The sequence below is a fragment of the Hyperoodon ampullatus genome, assembly GCF_949752795.1.
Source record: "Hyperoodon ampullatus genome assembly, chromosome: 16".
NCBI lineage: Eukaryota > Metazoa > Chordata > Mammalia > Artiodactyla > Ziphiidae > Hyperoodon > Hyperoodon ampullatus.
The window spans coordinates 10,118,940-10,138,159 of record NC_136929.1 but is presented as its reverse complement, the minus strand read 5'-3'; the positions used below and the strand labels follow the sequence as shown (position 1 = coordinate 10,138,159).

General features: G+C 37.4%; 1 protein-coding gene across 4 annotated transcripts in view; it reads right to left on the bottom strand.

Annotated features, from left to right (window-relative positions):
• NALCN (sodium leak channel, non-selective) overlaps nt 1–19,220 on the bottom strand; it is a gene marked incomplete at both ends in the record, with an annotated part of 256,682 nt that overhangs the window by 229,074 nt on the left and 8,388 nt on the right. For all 4 annotated transcript variants that reach the window (XM_079721892.1, XM_079721889.1, XM_079721890.1 and 1 more), the window contains 4 exons: nt 5,583–5,737; nt 13,085–13,213; nt 13,303–13,442; nt 15,034–15,117. In XM_079721892.1, the coding sequence (XP_079578018.1) occupies nt 5,583–5,737; nt 13,085–13,213; nt 13,303–13,442; nt 15,034–15,117 (508 nt within the window). The remainder of the gene's footprint in view (nt 1–5,582; nt 5,738–13,084; nt 13,214–13,302; nt 13,443–15,033; nt 15,118–19,220) is intronic.

The window sequence follows — 19,220 nt, the reverse complement described above, 5'->3', positions numbered from 1 at the left end:
ACAACACTGTAAATCAACTACACTTCAATAAAATAAATTTTTAAAAAAGACTAAACAACACCAAATATTGGCCCTCTATACACTGATTAGAATGAAGTAAAATTTGAGATATTAGTTAATGGGAGAATAATGCAAAGTTAAGAACACCTTGTTCCCATCCCCTCCGCTCTTCTCCTTTGCTGTAAGATTCTGAACAACCTGAGGGACAAACTGGTTCAAAGAAAAGGAAATAATATCAGACATCGAGGTGCTAATCTGAAAGCATCTATATCCTGCCCTTCTTTGTTAAAGTGGTCACTTATTCTCAAATAACAGTGATGTATTCCTATTTTGCCACCGTATCTCTAATTTCTAGCTCATCGTGTGTCTGTGCTGTGCCAGACACTATTCTATGTGTAGTTTCTCAGTTGCTTCTGACAAGCCTGTAAGGTAGGTCTATCACTCACCCATTTCACAGATGAGGAAATCGAGGCAAGAGAGGTTCATTACTTTCCCAAGGTCACCACGCTAGTATACAGTACAGCCATGATCCAAACCCCAAGGCCATTATTTTAAGTTTGAATTTTTTCTAAAGTCGTTTTTGACTTTGTAGTGCATTTTCATGGCAAGTATCCTTATGCCTCCATTGCTGGATTCATATATTGTATAAAATGATACTTGTTTTTTCCTGCTAAGTATAAACATCCACATCATCACCCTACCTCCCCTGTTGATCTTGTCCTCTGTTCCACACAATCACAGTTTGTAATATTTACACTATAGTCTGTAAATCCTACAGCTGTATTAGCTTTGCTCTTACAGTGAATACATACTAGAGACAAGGCCCATGACCAGTTATTCTTGATTGGCTGAATGGCTTCAAGAAGACTTCATGTAAAATGAAGTCTCGGAATTCTTGCCTCTTCAAAAATAATCAAAAAGGGTTTGACACATTCTTTCCCTAAGGACCCTGTAAGCATTGTGACATTACATCTGAGAGCTGAATATGGACATGAAGTTTCAGGCCCCTCTGATGGTCCGCCTTAGAACTGACTTGATCTTTTTTTTTTTTTTTCTGGATACCCAATGGATGCTTTCTTTAGCTTTGAATTCTAGCATCTTTACTAAGATAGGCCTAAGCGTTGACTGTTCTCTGTCAATTTACTGAGTCAATTTGTACCCTTTTAATGTGTATATTTAAGTCTTCTTTTTCTGCAATTCTTTTGAGTTATATATATCTTGAGTATTTTTTTTCAGTTTTAAGTATACTGAAAGGCACATTTTTATAGAAGTGGTCCTGATTCTTTTTTATTATCCTTCACCTTTGACAGTGATCTTGACAGCACCAGATATTTGTCCTGTTTCATGTAGGGAAGGGTGAAGTTATGCTGTGGGGTAGAAGTGGAGATTTTCACAAGTTGGGTGTGTATCGGTGTTGCTGCAGTGGTTCACACTCTGCACGCGTGCTAGAAACACCTGGAGGACTTTCTAGAGCCTTCTGTGCCTTCAGTCACTGTAAGGTTTCGATTTAATTGGCCTGAGAATGATGCTTGAGAATCGGCGAGTTTTAAAAGGCTCTCAGGTCATCGTAAGGTAGAGCCAGATTTGCAAAGCTGGAGTCCTTCCCTTATCCTAGTCTATGCTGATCAGCCGTCTCGGGGTGCTCACAGCTCTCTCTCTCCCAGCTGCCTGCAGCATAAGGGCCTCTCCTCTGTGATGCCACATGGAATTCCAGAAAACTCCTACCGTCAGCTACACAGTGATGCCCTGACTCGAAGAGAGGACTATTCTGCTTCTCTGAGAACACTGGTCATTTTATTTGATTTTATCTTTATTTTCTGTAATTTTTTTTTTTTTTTTTTTTTTTTTTTTGCGGTACGCGGGCCTCTCACTGTTTTGTCCTCTCCCGCTGCGGAGCACAGGCTCCGGACGCGCAGGCTCAGCAGCCATGGCTCACGGGCCCAGCCGCTCCGCGGCATGTGGGATCCTCCCGGACCGGGGCACGAACCCGTGTCCCCTGCATCGGCAGGCAGACTCTCAACCACTGTGCCGCCAGGGAAGCCCCTATAATTTAATTTTTATTGTTGAATTTTTAAACCGAATGGACAATGAACACTGGTTGTTTTAGAACGTCAGTCTTCTTTTGGCTCTGAGGTCCTCAGTAGCCAGAGCCTTTTCAGGAAGTTTTCTGTTAGACACCTGACCCTCTGATATTGTGGTTTATAGTTATAAGCTTTTCAGAGTCCTTAAATATGGAAACTGCATTTCTGTTTCTCAGTATCCTTGATGTTTGGATGATTTTAGAGACGAAAAGGTCTCTTTACTCTGCAATCTTATAGTAGGGGCTCTTTGTAGTTTTTTCTACCTAATGACTGTGGCTCTTAATATAGTTTTAAAATTTGAGTTTTTCAACATCATCAATATTAAACTTTAATGAGACATGAAGCTACTTATAAATAAAATTTTATAAATGCTTGAAATTCAAAGTATTGCATGATAATTTGGACTAGTAAGAAAAGGAAACATGCTCCTTTTAAATTAATCATGATTATTTATATATAGAGTACACTGGCTAAATTTAAATACACAATTAGGTACCTAATTATGTTCTTAATTTAGCTGCATGCAGAAAGAGATGATCACACGTGCCTAATAAAATTAATTTCCTTATTTTGGTGAAACATTATCTTTTGTTTCCATGAGAACTTTCAAAATAATCTAAAACACTAGTTTTGTGTATCTACATAGATACATAATATCAGGAAATAGTTACCAATTTCAATCTAAACTCTAGTGACCATGTTAACATTTTTTGATTATAGTTCAAAGCCAACATTTTCATTATCTAACCATTAGTGCTACAATGATGCTGAATTCAATCATCATTTGAGAAAAAGAAGCAAATAGACCACATTAAGCTTGTATATAAAGGGAAGTCATGAGGAAGAATGAACACTGCCAACAAAAGCAGACGAAATCAGGGAAAAGAATAACGAGAAAACAACTTAATTCTCTATTATGGCTCTACATCCTAATACAAATATGACGTGTCACCTACGAATTCAAAAGGGCACATACTTTGGTCCATTAGTAAATATTTATAAAGGGTTTCCTACGAAGCAGGCAGTGCTCCAGACCCCGGAGACATGAAGATAAAAAGATGTGCTTCCTGTTTTCCAGGAGCTTAAATCCTTGGGAGATCAATGTGCAAATAAACAGTAGAGCTACAGTAAGATTACTGCCTTTGTGGGAGCTTACCACCCTCCAGGGCAATTCCCTCCTACAACTGGGCTTCTTAAGCCCACATGCTTTAGAAGGAGACTTCCTTGCTCAAAGAGGTATTGTCCCCTACATTAGTTGGAGCTACTGTAGGTCACAGTGAAAAAAGATAAATCCACTTTAATGTAATGCAGCAGTTGGAGGTTAGGCACAACTGCTGCATTTAAAATGGTCAGGGGGCGATTTGATTTAGCAACATGATTTTAAAGGCTTGGAGGTTTCCAGTGCAAGGACAGCCTAACTCCTGAATGCTGGCCACTCTCCATACAAGACATGGGCACACTCAGCCCCTAAAAGAAAGAGCAACAGGCTCTAACCAGCCATGCATTCCAGTCCTGCCCCAGCTTGGAGCTTGCTCCGAGCAGGTTACTAAATCTATAAAGTATCTCATCTCCCACACCAAATCTGTGATTTCCTGCTCATGCCTGCAAGTCACTGGCATAATCTGTAAAAGTCTTTGCACTTTTGAGACGGGGGAAGGATGTAAGATTGGTTCCAAAGCCAGGGAAGTATAAGAGAGACAGTAAATTAAAATGCTCTACATCTGTTGGCTTCTAAATTTTTATGAACCAGAAAACTGTATCATTGGCCAAAAGAAGAATGCCCATCTAACTATCAATGCAATGCTGGAAATTTACTATGAGGGCATACTAAAATATAAGAATAAAATTTAGGGATTTATTTGCAAAATGCACTCTTTAAAAATACCAACTATTTATGTTTCTTTCAACCCAATTTCAGTATTATATTCAGTCCAAAGGCTTGTGGTTTGGTTCATATATCTAGAACATATTCCTCACTCAGTGCAAGATCTTCACATGTTCTTTCTGAAATTCAAACACTTACCCCAGAGTTCATTATGCCATCCTGCATACCACTATCCAGGAGCTGCTACGACTGAAGGCCAGGGTGGGAATAGGATTTATCAGCCGCTCTGTCTGATGTGTGAAGGTGGATGGGCTGGGTTTGAACCAGTTTCCCTCCTGGGTAGACAGGGGTGATGCACTCTTTCCTGGCTATGAGATCCCCATTGTACAGCTGGCCCATTAAAAAGTGAAACCACACCAAAAGACAGATTAAAAATAAGTAGATTTGGCTTCCAAAAGAGCACCACCACCATCCTGTCACACACGGAAAGACTTCCCTCTTAGGACCTGGGTAAGAGTGTCTAGAACTCTCTTAAATGTACCTGAGCCTTAAAACTTTAAGAAAAAATAAGTTTTTTCAAATGACGCCAACAATTCTGCTATAGATTGAACGTTTACGTCCACTCCCTCAGCCCCTGCCATTCATATATTGAAGCTCTAACCCCCCAATGTGATGGTATTAGGAGGTGGGACCTTTAAACGTTGATTTGGTTTAGACCAGGCTGTGAGGCGTGGGGTTCTCATGATGGGATTAGTGTCCTTATAAGAAGAGACCAGAGAGCTTTCTCTCCCTCTCTCTTCCCCCCAACCCATCCCACGAGCACACAGAGAGAAGACAGCCATCTGCGAGCCAGGGAGAGGGGCAACCAGACCTAACCACGGTGCATCCTGATCTCAGACTTCCAGCCTTCAGACTGGGAAGAGGTACATTTCTGTTGTTTATGCCACCCAGTCTACGATAGTTTGTTATGGCTGCCTGAGCTGACTGAGACAGATTCTCAGAGCATAACATAATTGTTTAGAATCCCATGGTTTTTTGCTTCAATCGTGAAAGATGTACAACTTGCATGGAATTGTAACAAATGCAGTGATACCAACTAAATGGCAGGTGCCAAGTCCTTTCTCTACTGTGCGTGACGGCACGTTTCAGGACTTGGAAGGACAAGCCACGAATCAATGTACACGTCTGGCACATCATATTCACATACAAGCATTTCCCATGCCTCTGTTATATAGCTGATGCACATTCATTAAGTATCTCATTAGCTGTATCCTGTCCCAGAATGACTTTTCGGCTCTCATGCACTCCTCAATGTCTAGTATTCCAGTTACTTAAGACTTACCTTGCCTACCAGTTAAATGTGGAAGGAAACCAAGTCTTGTTGACTCAAGGGGTTCTTTGAGTCCACAACCCTGACCCTTACTCAACAGACAAATAGTTTTAAATGCTATAATTAAGAATTGAGACATATTTAAGTCTATACAAACGTTGCTGAATATACATAGACACAGACTGTAGGTTATAGACTATAAGGGAGAATATATTAAAACTTACAGTTGTGCTTCTTAAAAACTACAGCCAGTCTGAACATAAAATATCAACTATACAACTATTTTCTCCATTTCATAAACATTGTAAAATAGAAACTGAAAAGGTGTTTTATCAGTGAGACAGACCTATCTCATTAAAGCCATTGTAGCCCAGCTCTTGCCTGCTAAGTCCCAGATCTTCGAGGTCCATGCACTTAAATCCTGGGGGGCACTGGTAGCCTTCTTCCAGCTCTGGTGAGCAGTGTGTATCTGGGATAGCTAAACTATTCCAGGTTACATTTCTGCAAACAACACAGAAAAGGATTAGACAATTTCAACAAGTGTAAGTGTTGATTAAAATGCATAATGTAATCATTCTTCATTAATAACTGCTGTATATGGGCACAGATTTAAGATTCCTGATTCATGAATGGTATTCATAACATTAATGCCATGAACATTCTCAAACGATCCCTGATTCATCCACACAGAAGCTCTTTATAAGAAGGTTATTGCCATGACGGCTTTTGTCACTGAAGACCAAGACTCAGAAAAAGCGAAGGAAGGAATTTTTCTGTAGATTTGCAAGGAATGTTAACTTGTCTGGGGATTCCTTGTTATTCACAAATCCTTCTCCTACTATGGGCACAAATGTTACTTCTCCACTTCTAAGCAACAGTAAATGATGATAGTCATTTTCCATATGGTACAAAAGTACTGTAAGTCTCATAAATGATACTTGGCTTTCTTCTGGGTTGTCAGATGTTCAGTTTAGAAAGAAAACCAGATAACTAAAGTGAGACTGAAGGAATTAAAGATATCACATTGGAAAGAGAGAGATTACGGGCTGATTTAATGATAGCTCCAGGAGTATTACAGGTTTTTATTTTTTAGGTAGTTGGTGATGTAATTACTTTTCATCTTTCTGGAGGACACACTGGGCATTAAATTGACGTGGAAGGATTTAGACATGTAATGGCTTTCTTGGTAGTGAATACAGGTAACCACTGGAAAGGTGATTGTGGAATCTCATTCTGGGACCTTAAAATGGGCCCCAAATAGCTGCTACCTGAGATGACTGACATAGCTTGCGTAGGGACCAAAGTTTAAGCTAGATGATCTCACAAACCTTACAAACCCATGACTTTATTATAGTCATTTCCCACGACATCAATGTTTCCAGGCATTTCCTAAATGGGGATCAACCTTAGGACTGTCTCAGTCTCTTCTGCTTATGGCCAAATTGAGGCAGATGTGTTGGGTCACATTTCTTTTTTTAATATCTTCTTATATTCAATTGGCCACTTCCTTCCCCTTATAGAGCATGTTTTCTCTAGAGTATGATGCCTAACTCTCCACGCTCCCTTAGCTGCTTGAGGCCGCCATGCTCATGTGCACACACACACAATCTCCTACAGAGATATACACAATTGTACACAGTCCTACGCACACACATGCACACAATCCCTGGTAATACACTGCCCAGTTCCATCTCAGTCAAAACAAACCTCTATGTTTACCCCTTCAGGATTCTGCTCTTTCTTAGCAGCACGCGAGCTAATTTGTCGATATATCTCAGGGAATGTTTAAATAATTGTCATATTTTAAGCTGGTCCTTTGGACCCCACGTGCAAAAGGAAAGGCTCTGCTGTGGAAATCACCACTTGGTTGTGTCAGAAAGATATGATTATAGGCACACACATCACTTATTTCCCCTCCTTTTACATTCTTATATGTAGGCCCAATGATGCATCTTCGCTTAAGTCTAGCCTGTCTCTATGTTTCTGAGTTTGTACCCACACATCAGAACAAAGCGGTAAGGGGACTGGGCTTCAGAGTTTCAGAGGAAGGCTTTCCGGGTTGGTTCCAAGCTCTGCCATTGACTGGCTGTGTGACTTGAATAATTTTAAAAGTTTCTAAGCTCAGTTTCCTCATCTGTGAAACAGGGAGAGAAGCTTGTGTGAGCTTTAAGTAAAATAAACCAAGTAATGCATTCATCACAGCACCTAGCGTGTTTCAAGTACTCAATAAATGCTTACTATAAATGATTATTAGTCATTACAATAATAAAATGTGACATAAATCCTGGCATGTGAAAACACAACAATAAAGGATTCTCAAAAGAATAGAAGGAATTTTGGTACGTGATCCTGAAAGCATTTTGTTCACAGAATTGTGCAGCTGAAAGAAACTTTATAGATGACCTAGTTCTTAATTCGTAAGTGAGGAAGGTAAGGTGAAATGCTGGAAGGGAAAGTGTACTAGCCCATCAAAATCAGTAATTTTTTTTTTACTTCCAATACTTTAAAAAGACAATAGCAGCAAATATCTGACAAAAACACTCTGTCTACACAAAAAAGTTTCAAAAAACATCATCTTTCAGTTATTTGGATAGCTGGACTCTGGCGCCAGTCTGTTGGGTGTGAATTCCGGCTTAGCCCTTACTACATGTGTGACTTTGCCAATTTGTGCCTCAGTTTCCTCATCTCTATGATGGTGGGAAAATACTTCCTTCAAGGAGCTGTGGGGAAAATGTTACATCTGTAAAATACTTAAAATAGGCACTTGGTAGACAATAAGTGCTAGGTGTGACCTATTGTAATTTATAGTTTGAAGTTTGTACGTTCCCTAGATTGAACCCCTAGATGGATGGTCTGCATCTTTGAGATGCATGTGCACAACAAATTTAAAAGCGATATATATGGAGTAATACAAATATATTGCATATCACTATTTTACAGATTCAGATGAGACTGAACCCCCTGGAATATAACCTCAACATAGAGATAGAAACCAGGTGTAATATGGTTTTAATTTTCTCTACGACATATATTATGAAGAGTTTATGTATACGGATGTGGATCTGTATGTGAAATAGGTTTATGAATGTGGGATTATAATATCGCAGAGGTTGGTTAAATGGCAGCACAAGCATGGGATGGGAGTTCAAATCCCAGCTCTCTCGTTTACCACGTGGACACATTATTTAACCTCTTTGAGGCTGTGTCTCCATCTGCAAAATAGGGGAAATAATCCTTTCAGATTGTTCTAAAAAGTAGTTACAAGCAAAATATCTGAAACATAATAGATGCTCCACAATCATTGCCATTAATTTATTTAGAAATCTACATATATCATCAGAGTACTTTCATTTCTTAAATATTAAAGAAAATGTTTCCAATATCCAAACTTGTTCTTGTATCTCCCACTTGGCAGATATCTCAGCCTGAACCCTGTAAGTTAAATAGAGTAGTCTTTTTTCATCTTTCAAAAGAAGTTTAAATATAAATCAAGAAGACTTCACAGACCTTTGCATGAATTTGAGGCACTTATGATTTTACATACTCTACAAAATCCTCTCTTGATAAGTCCATGGAAATTAAAAATTAATATTCTAAGTCCCATGTTTCTATTTTTAATTCTTCTGACCTCTCCATTTTAAAAAAACCTCGTTATGTTGTGAACAGAATTTATAAGATAATCATCCATTTATTTTATAAGTACCCTAAAGGGAAAACTTAAAAAATTTTTATTTGGACCAGCAATAGAAAACTGCCCAAAATCCAGCTTTATATTGTCTCTGGTCTAAGTCTTAGTGATATTTTATAAAATACCACCAAGTCGTAAAAACTGCCTTTGGGTGGGGTAACCATAAAATGTATTGTCCATACTGAGGCTCTCCTGAGATCACAAAGGAAGTTATTAGTAATTACTCTGCAGCAACAGGGATACACCAGGATTGTCCTGGGTGCCTGTGACATGTGGTCCCCTACCTCTGGGTCTTAAAGCTGATGGTCCAGTCATTACAAATATTCACCTGGACTCGTGGTTGAATCCTCTCTCCACATAGTAAACTTTTATGAACTTAACATTTACATTTCCTTACCTTAAAGCTTTTCTAATTATCTCAGTCTTGGGGATGAGATGTCATTATTTGATACTAAGCTATGAATACATTTCTGTCCTTTCTCAGGAATGATAATCAGGTGTCAGGTAAATCTTCACCTTTTCTATTTCACCTACCAGCTCCTTTTCACATGTTCCTCTTTTAGCTTCAGGGAGATTTCTGCCAGCATGTTTGGCATTTTGCAACACCTGTTTCTGCCACAGGCCACTGCCCTCCTCAGCTCTCTTTAGGATATGAACTGCCTTGCTTAGTCAAATCCCATTACTTCTTCCATAATTGCCTTAGGTCACAATTCATTACCAGAGAAGAAGCTAAAGCTTTACTAGTAATGCTACAGAGGACACAGCTGAGATGCCCCTCTATCTGCTTTATAAGAAATCAGCTCCATTCAAAAGCAAAATTCCATGTATTGAATTCCTTCCTTATTTATCCTGTTTGCTTCACAGATTAACATAATCAGTTTTGGAGGTCAGCCGTGAAACCTAGGACATACAGGTTTCTGAACAGGCGCATCTCTGCCTGAAAGCTCTCCCGTTATTAGGCTACAGTGCATGCAAATTAAGCAGAGGTTGGAACAATTGTTAAAGGACAATGACAAAGAGAAATGAGGTCATGACAGCAACTGGCAACACTTATCTCTGGAAACACAACCATCACACCAAAGCTTAATATCCGACTCAGGGATGTTTATGAGAAATTCCTAGATAAGAAGCAACAAAAGGAAAGAAAAACGTTGGGAAATTCTTTTAAATTGGGATTTTTATATGTTTCATTCTGACTTTGGACACTGTTTGAGTCTCTAAAAAGAAAGCAAATTAATGTCTGGGCTGGAACAAACAGTAAAACTGTATTGACAGTTTTTCTGCGAATGAGCGAGACTTTAAAACTCAGTTAACACTGAACTGAAAATATTTTTTAAAATGGTGGAAATGATTGGTCCTTGAAATAAGTCATCAAACTTATGAAAATTGTTTTCATCAGTAACACTGCTCATAAAACCATGTGGCCAATTATGTATTTTCTTCTCAAATAGTAAATTAAGAATCACATAAAGAGAAGGCAAAATCCATGTGTGTGTACATAGCCATTGGGCAGATTTTACAAATATAAGAAAGAGAAAGTGCAGACATCTCCCTATAACTGCTATGTCTTGAGTAACTGAAAAGTCTGCCAACATGTATGAAATTCTTCCCAGTGCACTCCTTGTTTTTAGGATAACGGAATGAGCTGGAGCTAATAGAATATGAGAGGTCTTTTAACATTTTTTTCAGACACTCATTTTTGAGAACAGAGTACAGCACGGAGCTGGCTAAGAGGACTTACTGAATGATTCGAAGGCCATGAGTTCAGATGACACTCATACCTGTCTGCCCTGTTTGTATTATATTTTCTGTGTCAAAGTTAAGTTTGCAGCATGATGCCTGATCTCCTAGCTGGGTTAACAGGTTTGAGGATTCTTGCCTTTCAACTTGGTTTTTAATAAAATGGGAACTTTAAACCAGCCTCCTAAACTCACTGCGGTTAGAACACAGCTGCTTCCTTACCCAGAAGATTTCTCTTTTCTTCACTTCTACGTCTATTGTCTCTGCCCACACGATATTTTTCCACCCTCATATTCATTCATGGAACAATCTAGACATATTCTACAGCCCACATACATTTCAAAAAAAAAAAACAACTACCTACAGGTTTCCTTCCATGCATTTCTTCCCTCACCCACACAAGTCAACTCCCTTACTCACCACTTCCTTCAGCTTTCCTATCCTGTGTTTGTACTAATTCACTGCTTTCCTCTGCTTTTAACGTTGCTTTTCTATTTTTTAACAATTTCTCCTTTGTCACTTTTAGCAACTTGCTTTTCTTCCTCTGTTCTTTTTTTATTTCCTCTTCTTTATCAATTTGTCATAAAGTTGTTATTATCTGTCTAAATATAACACATTATTAACCATGCCGTCAATAAATAGTTACTAAGTACTTACTCTGTGCTAGGATACTAGGTACTGACCACAGGGAAATGAATCTTATCGACCCTTTCCCAAATGTGTCCTTAAGGACCTCACAGTGTAATGAGGAAAATAGGGAAAAAAATAGCTGTGAGTGCCAGAGTGCTAATTCTAGCAAGATGGACTACATTAAATTTAGCTTCTTCCACTACAAACAGCTAGATCTGTTGGATAAACACTAACATTTAAAAATACATATCTGGGCTTATAAGAAAGAAAAATACATTCCAAAATGGCCACATGTAAGAGGAAACTAAAAACTAGAGGAAGGGAAATACATGAGTTGACTAAATGGTGGTCTCAAAGGGGACTAAGTACCCAGTAGCCATGAGCTTGGGTTTCAATGCCTACAAGAAGCAGAAGACAGGGTCCTAAGCCCATATAAGTCTGGGAGTGGGAAATGGGACCTCCATGCATACAGACATATTATAATTTAAACGAGCTCCAGAGTGTGATATTGGTGAAGGGATCGTCAAACAGGTCAGGCAGGCACAATAGAGATTATAGTTACAGACCCAAATATAGACAGGGAATTAGTAAATGAGAAACGTAGAGTTAAATTCTGTGAGTAACGACACACAATAAATAGTGCGGGGAAAACTGCCTTACCATATGATGAAAATCAGTTGTAGTAAGGTGACATACTTAAAAAGAACAGCTTGATAAATTCTGACACATGCACAGAACCACACTCAAGAAAATGAACATACTGACTAATCCCAAAGGTTCCCTAGTGCCCCTTGGTCATCTCTTTCTCCTACCCTAACCCTTATTCCCAAGCAACCAATGATTTCCTTTATATCATCATAGGCAAGCTTGCATTTTCTAGAATTTTATATACATGGAATCACAGAATATGTACTCTTTTTCATCTAGCTTCATTTACTCAATGTAATTATCTTGAGACTCAAGATGTTATATATACCAATATCTCATACTTTTTTTATTGCTAAATAGTAGTCATTACATGGATATACCACAATTTGTTAATCCATTTACCTGTTGATGGAAATTTGGGGTGTTACCAAAGTGGGCTATTACAAATAAAGCCTTTGTATGTATAAGCATACATAAGTCTACGTATAAGTCTTTGTATGGACATAAGTTTTCATTTCTCTTGGTTAAGCCCCAGGAATAAATGAATGGGATATATGGTAGATGTCTGTTTAATTTTTAAGAAACTGTCTGACTGTTTTTCAAAGTAGTTATACCATTTTCTATTCCCATCTTATTTAAATAAGATATGAAAATATCCTGACGGTATTATGTTCCCACGCTGAGGAAACTTTCTAAATGTACACTTTGAATTCGCTGAATCTACTTTCCCACAGGGTTACATTTTTCAGTCTGGCTTGTCTTGAGTATTTGTCTTAAACATTTGCACAAAACAATTTTGAAGCAGAGAATACAGAACATAGAGGGCACATAAATACTTTTTTAAGAATTGAGACACAGAGGGTTTTCTCATGAGAACTGCAGAAAAGTCTTTATGAATCACCTAGATAAAAGTGGGAAGCAGCAGCACAGCACAGGGAGATCAACTCGGTGCTTTGTGATGACCTAGAGGGGTGGGATAGGGAGGGTGGGAGGGAGGCTCAAGAGGGAATGGATATGGGGACATATGTATGCATATGGCTGATTCACTTTGGTGTACAACAGAAACTAACACAGTATTGTGAAGCAATTATACTCCAATAAAGATCTATTTTTTAAAAAATGCAGTTAGTAGATAAACTTACCCTGGTTTCGTGTCATTTACTACACAGTGATAGGTAAATGTCCCAAACATCTGAACTCCTAAAATTCCATAAAGAAGTAGAAAGAAAATGAGGAAAATGGAAACACTCCATATTTGTTCTCCTGATCGCCTAGGGGAAAAAAAATAGGTAAAGTAGGTAAAACTTACCCCCCAAAATCATAAACCTATCCCCTTAACTTACATAAAAGCAGTGCTTACTTCAAAATATTTGTAATTCTGGTCCTTGGTAGTTCAAATCGGAAATAAATCCGGAATGCCCGGATCATAATTAGTGGCCGTGGGATCCGTAACATGCCCCAAGGGGACATCTGATCAACTATATCAGTGATTTCAAATACCTGCAAATTCAGAAATGAACAAACAATTCAGACTCTCGCTTAGCAATGCTTGTAGTCAGGACTATACAGACAGCATCAGAGTTCATCCTGTGCCCTGCATCATCTTCCACTGAAATCAACTTTCTTTGGAGTATATTTTGAAGCTATAGCTTTCTTAAGAGAAACAAATACATAAACTAATGAAAGTGTCATTAATCTTGTTCATTTCCTGTATAATCCATCAAGGCACAGTTTTTATTACAAAAATAAGTGCCAATGTAGAATACAGAATAAGTATGCTAAGCCTTCCTCACTCATAATGGTCTTTGGTGGAACTTTTTGAGTATCTAGAATACAACGTAAAGGCAAAAGGGTTAAAAATACTATGAAAAAGATGAAAAAGAATTCCATTTACCAGTAGAGGCAAGATGATAATTAGGAAATGTTTGTCAATCATACAATAGTTATTAAATGGAAAAGAATACATTTAAAATGCAGAATGAAATTAATTATTGGAGAGGTGAGTTTTATAAAAATAAGGACAGGGCTCCCCTGGTGGCACAGTGGTCGAGAGTCCGCCTGCCGATGCAGGGGACACGGGTTCGTGCCCCCGTCCGGGAGGATCCCACATGCCGCAGAGCGGCTGGGCCCGTGAGCCATGGCTGCTGGGCCTGCACGTCCGGAGCCTGTGCTCCGCAACGGGAGAGGCCACAACAGTGAGAGGCCTGTGCACCGCAAAAAAAAAAAAAAAAAAAAAAAGGACAGCTTATCAATAAGCACCATGATGAGTTTGCAGGATGGACTACGAATTTATTTTATTCTGATTTTTTTAAATGAAGAATACAGTACCTTCAGTTGAATTAAATGCAAAATCAAGCCTGAATGAATGCATGGGAATGAATTCTACTGGTTTTCAATAAAATCCGTCCTTCAGGCCTTTTTAATCTATGTTTCCCATTTCTCATAGTAAGGCGTTTTCTATTAGCAATACAGCATTTTATGTTAACCAATATTTATCCCAATGTATTTATATTCTTTTAGCTATTTTTAGTGAGAATTCAGTCACATAAAGGACTGGAATTTTAATTTTTAAATTCAAATTTTTATTCTACAAATACAGAAACCTCACTCCATGTTCTTTCCTTTATTTCAATGAATATATTTCTAACATCTGCTTAATAAGAAATAATCTCATATGGTACTAATTTTTATTTCTGATTGAGAAATAATTCAAAAATGTGACTGTCAATGATTAAAATGTTAGGCTTTTTAAAACCAATAAACATTTATAAAATAATGTTTGGGGAAATTACACAATCACATGGTCTTTGGTGGAACTTTTTGAGTATCTAGAACATAAAGTAATGGCGAAAGGGTTAAAAATACTATGAAAAAGATGAAAAAGAATTCCATTTACCAGTAGAGGCAAGATGATAATTAGGAAATGTTTGTCAGTCATACAATAGTTATTAAGTGGAAAAGAACACATTTAATATGCAGGATGAAATATATATATATATATATACTCTTTAATACATCTATTTAGATTTTCAATGTAAAATAATGCCCATTTTGGAAAATACCCCCTTGTAATTTAAAAGTGTTTAATTACCTGTAATACCAATGAAACCCAAAGGCAAAAGACCATAAATCCATCAAAAACACACCAGCGATCTTTCACATAGGAACTATCCCCCTAAAAATAAATTTCACATGGTGTTATCAGACAAAATGAATAATTTCAAAAAAACATCTGTGGAGGGAATAATCAAGTGTTAATTCAGTATAAGCTATCTACAATTTTTGTATCATAATTGAGCAGACTTTCCAAAGGAACGCTTTTAGCATTTTAAATGGTATTATATATGAGGAAAATAATTTATAAAACACAAGTAACTGCAGAACTTTGTATGTAAAATTTTAAATTCATGCAAAGGTAAAACATCACTATTTTTTCTCTTAGCCACACAGAGTCTACCACATAAGGAGCCAGAGGCCATCTTACTTAATAGGCTGCTTAGGTCCTAAAACCGACTCTTCCTATAAGAACCCAGGTTAGTCCTTCACTGACCATGGAGCACACAGTGGTCAGTGAAGGACTTTAAATCTCTGGGAACAACCATCATTAGTGGAAAATTAACCAGGAATCCATGTTGAACTGAATTAAAAGTGAAGATGAAGAAACTTGCCTTCATTTTCAAAATAAACATATATCGACTTAACTTTAATTGGGATTTTAAATGTAAAAGAAAGATAAGGAAGACATACTACTTTCATTTTTTACTTGTGAGTCTACTCTGACATTAGAATGCATTATTTTATAAAATTTTTTTAAATGTTAACTTTTTAAAAATGTAAATATACAGTATATTATGTTGATAAGTGTTACACAGAAAAATTAAAGTATATATTTTCAAACTGACTTTTATTAAACAAATGTGTTCTTTACTTGTATGCTGAGCAAAAAGTGAGAGGAAAATATCACTTGATCTTTATTTGAAGAACTAGGCATAATTGTGATTGCTTAAAAAATGTAAAAAATTCCAAAAATGAAAACTGAAATTTTATGGGGCTCAGCAGAGAACTATTTTAAAATAGTAACAATTAAAAGTAAATATTAGGCAAGAAAGAGAATAATTACAGATCACTGGGTACACAGGCACCCAAATAGAATGAGCTTATACAATATTTTTTCCCAACACTATTACTATTTTATTCCTATTTTGCATTAAAAAATGTTGCACGTAGTATTACTAAAATTAACCTCTCTTGCTGCTCATAATTTGCTTTAGTAACAAATTACGTTCAATTAGATACAGGGTAAGAGCGTCTCATTATATTGAGGTTTATTTAAAATATAAAAAGTGAAGATAAATAGTGGTATTTCCCTGGGAGGGGAACAGAATGGCAAGAGCCAAAGGCGGAAAAGACATAATTTTCACAGAATATCCATACATGTGGCTTTTGACTAACGGTCATGTGTTTGTTTTTTTTTTTAAATTTTTATTTATTTATTTATATTAGTTTCTGCTTTATAACAAAGTGAATCAGTTATACATATACATCTGTTCCCATATCCCTTCCCTCCCTCCCACCCTCCCTATCCCACCCCTCCAGGCGGTCATAAAGCACCGAGCTGATCTCCCTGTGCTATGCGGCTGCTTCCCACTATCTATCTACCTTACGTTTGGTAGTGTATATGTGTCCATGCCTCTCTCTCGCTTTGTCACAGCTTACCCTTCCCCCTCCCCATATCCTCAAGTCCATTCTCAAGTAGGTCTGTGTCTTTATTCCTGTTTTACCCCTAGGTTCTTCATGACATTTTTGTTTTTTCTTAAATTCCATATATATGTGTTAGCATACGGTACTTGTCTTTCTCTTTCTGACTTACTTCACTCTGTATGACAGACTCTAGGTCTATTCACCTCATTACAAATAGCTCAGTTTCGTTTCTTTTTATGGCTGAGTAATATTCCATTGTATATACGTGCCACATCTTCTTTATCCATTCATCCGATGATGGACACTTAGGTTGTTTCCATCTCCGGGCTATTGTGAATAGAGCTGCAATGAACATTTTGGTACATGTCTCTTTTTGAATTATGGTTTTCTCAGGGTATATGCCCAGTAGTGGGATTGCTGGGTCATATGGTAGTTCTATTTGTAGTTTTTTAAGGAACCTCCATACTGTTCTCCATAGTGGCTGTACCAATTCACATTCCCACCAGCAGTGCAAGAGTGTTCCCTTTTCTCCACACCCTCTCCAGCATTTACTGTTTCTAGATTTTTTGATGATGGCCATTCTGACTGGTGTGAGATGATATCTCATTGTAGTTTTGATTTGCATTTCTCTAATGGTTGATGATGTTGAGCATTCTTTCATGTGTTTGTTGGTATATTTTTAAAAATAGATTTTCAACATTAAATTTTTTAAAAGTTGAAAATTTTAGCTTTAACAAAAATCACTTTGTCAGTCGGTGCAAATAAAGTCAAATTTGAAAAATTTGGGCCTCACAAATTCACAACGTAAAGTTATCAGTAACAGAGTTGGCTGAATTTTTGTTTTTTATTTACTACATAAATTTGTTTGCTAAAGAAACTGATGTTGCAAAGCTGACCTGGAGTATAGTTTGAACTACATAAAAGGATTATTTTAAATCATTTAGCGTCCCAAATAAAACAAAAGCATAAAAACACATTCAAATTTCAAATGACCTCATATTATGAAAACTGGCTTAGCAAAAACTACCACTGTATAATGTAGAAAACTATTTCTGAATTACGAAGTCATTTGAGTTGCATTATTTGGAATGTTTTTCTGCTTTAGACGTTCCAGAAATTCACAGTGGCATCTGGTTGTCCCCAGTAAGGACCACCACATACTAGATGGCACGTAATGGTCAACTAAAACTGGCTTCTTTTTACTTGTCTGGTATAATATGTGACATAATCCGCTGAGCAGAAGTTTTATACATTATGTTTTGGTTCCTGTTTCCAGGGGTCGTCCATTATTTATAAAAACCTTTAACAAGCTGTGTTGTAGTGACCTGGGATACAAAGGCCAATAACACCCAGATTTTTCCCATCTTTTCTTTTAACCTTTTGCCCTTTAGCATCCATTGTTCTTCATGCTGTTCCATCTTCCTGAAAAATTCCCCACAGTCTGTGCCAACTTTTCCCTCCAGACTTTGGTCTGACCACAGCCTACTCCCATCAGCACTTTTGCACACACATCATGCTACCATCAGCAACTCAGCTCATGTAAATAAAAAAGGTTCATACTGTGCAACCTACAGAAGAGTCCTTTGTAATCCCCATCCAGTCGTTTAATGAGTTTATATTTTAGTCCCTGCAGTTTGGGCTTCCTACTTAAATCTTCTCTAAACGTATTCTCTGGTGTTGCATTTAAGAAAAGGTCTATTCCCCACTGTAAATGTTTGAGTTTGTTCTGAAGATTAGTAGCATCTTGAAACTTACTAGACTATTTCGGATGGCACCCCCACCACCTAGCACCATGTACGACATACAGCAGATATTAAATGACTGATGAGATAAGCACAGGAACCATGTCTTAGAGCCTCTGTAGATTACAATGCAGACAGTAAGAAGTCAATGCATATGCTTCATGAACGCATCCATGCATCTATCCAGTCACTGAAGCTACTAAAATTGTTCCTTTAAAGAAATGATTCTTTGCAGCAAAAAGAGAAAGATGGAGTACCTTTCAGTGCAATACCTTAGAGTTAAGACTCTTTTCCTTCATAATCATGAAAGATCACAGTTGAAATGATGAGGTAACGTTTGGATATTTCTTGGATTAGTGGAGTTTGAATCAGCCAAGACGATGTGCCATGCAAATAGGAATCAAGTCAAGGTTTATATAATTTTTGCATTTTAATGAAATTGTAGATATGACTGAGTTGTAAATATGAATTGAAATTGATATCATATCAATCATTATTGATAATCACCATGGCTCCATAAGTGTAAAATACCTTTTAATAAACAGAATAGGGACTTTGAAGCCTGGCACTTTGAAATATAATTGAAGCCAGGTGGGACCCTGCCCTGTCCCCCACCTCTTGTTTGTAGAAAAGCTCTAGCCTCCTAGGCCTTCCCAGAGTTCCAAAGAGCGAGTTTAACCACAGAAGTGAGAAAATACAGAAACAAAGGAAAACAAGGCAAAATAATAGTTTAGTCATAAAACAAAGTCAAAGACTTTTAATTTCTCTTCAAGGCCTATAGATACTATTCTGAGCCCATATCCTTGAGGTGTTTTGCCAATACTAAAGCCTCCAT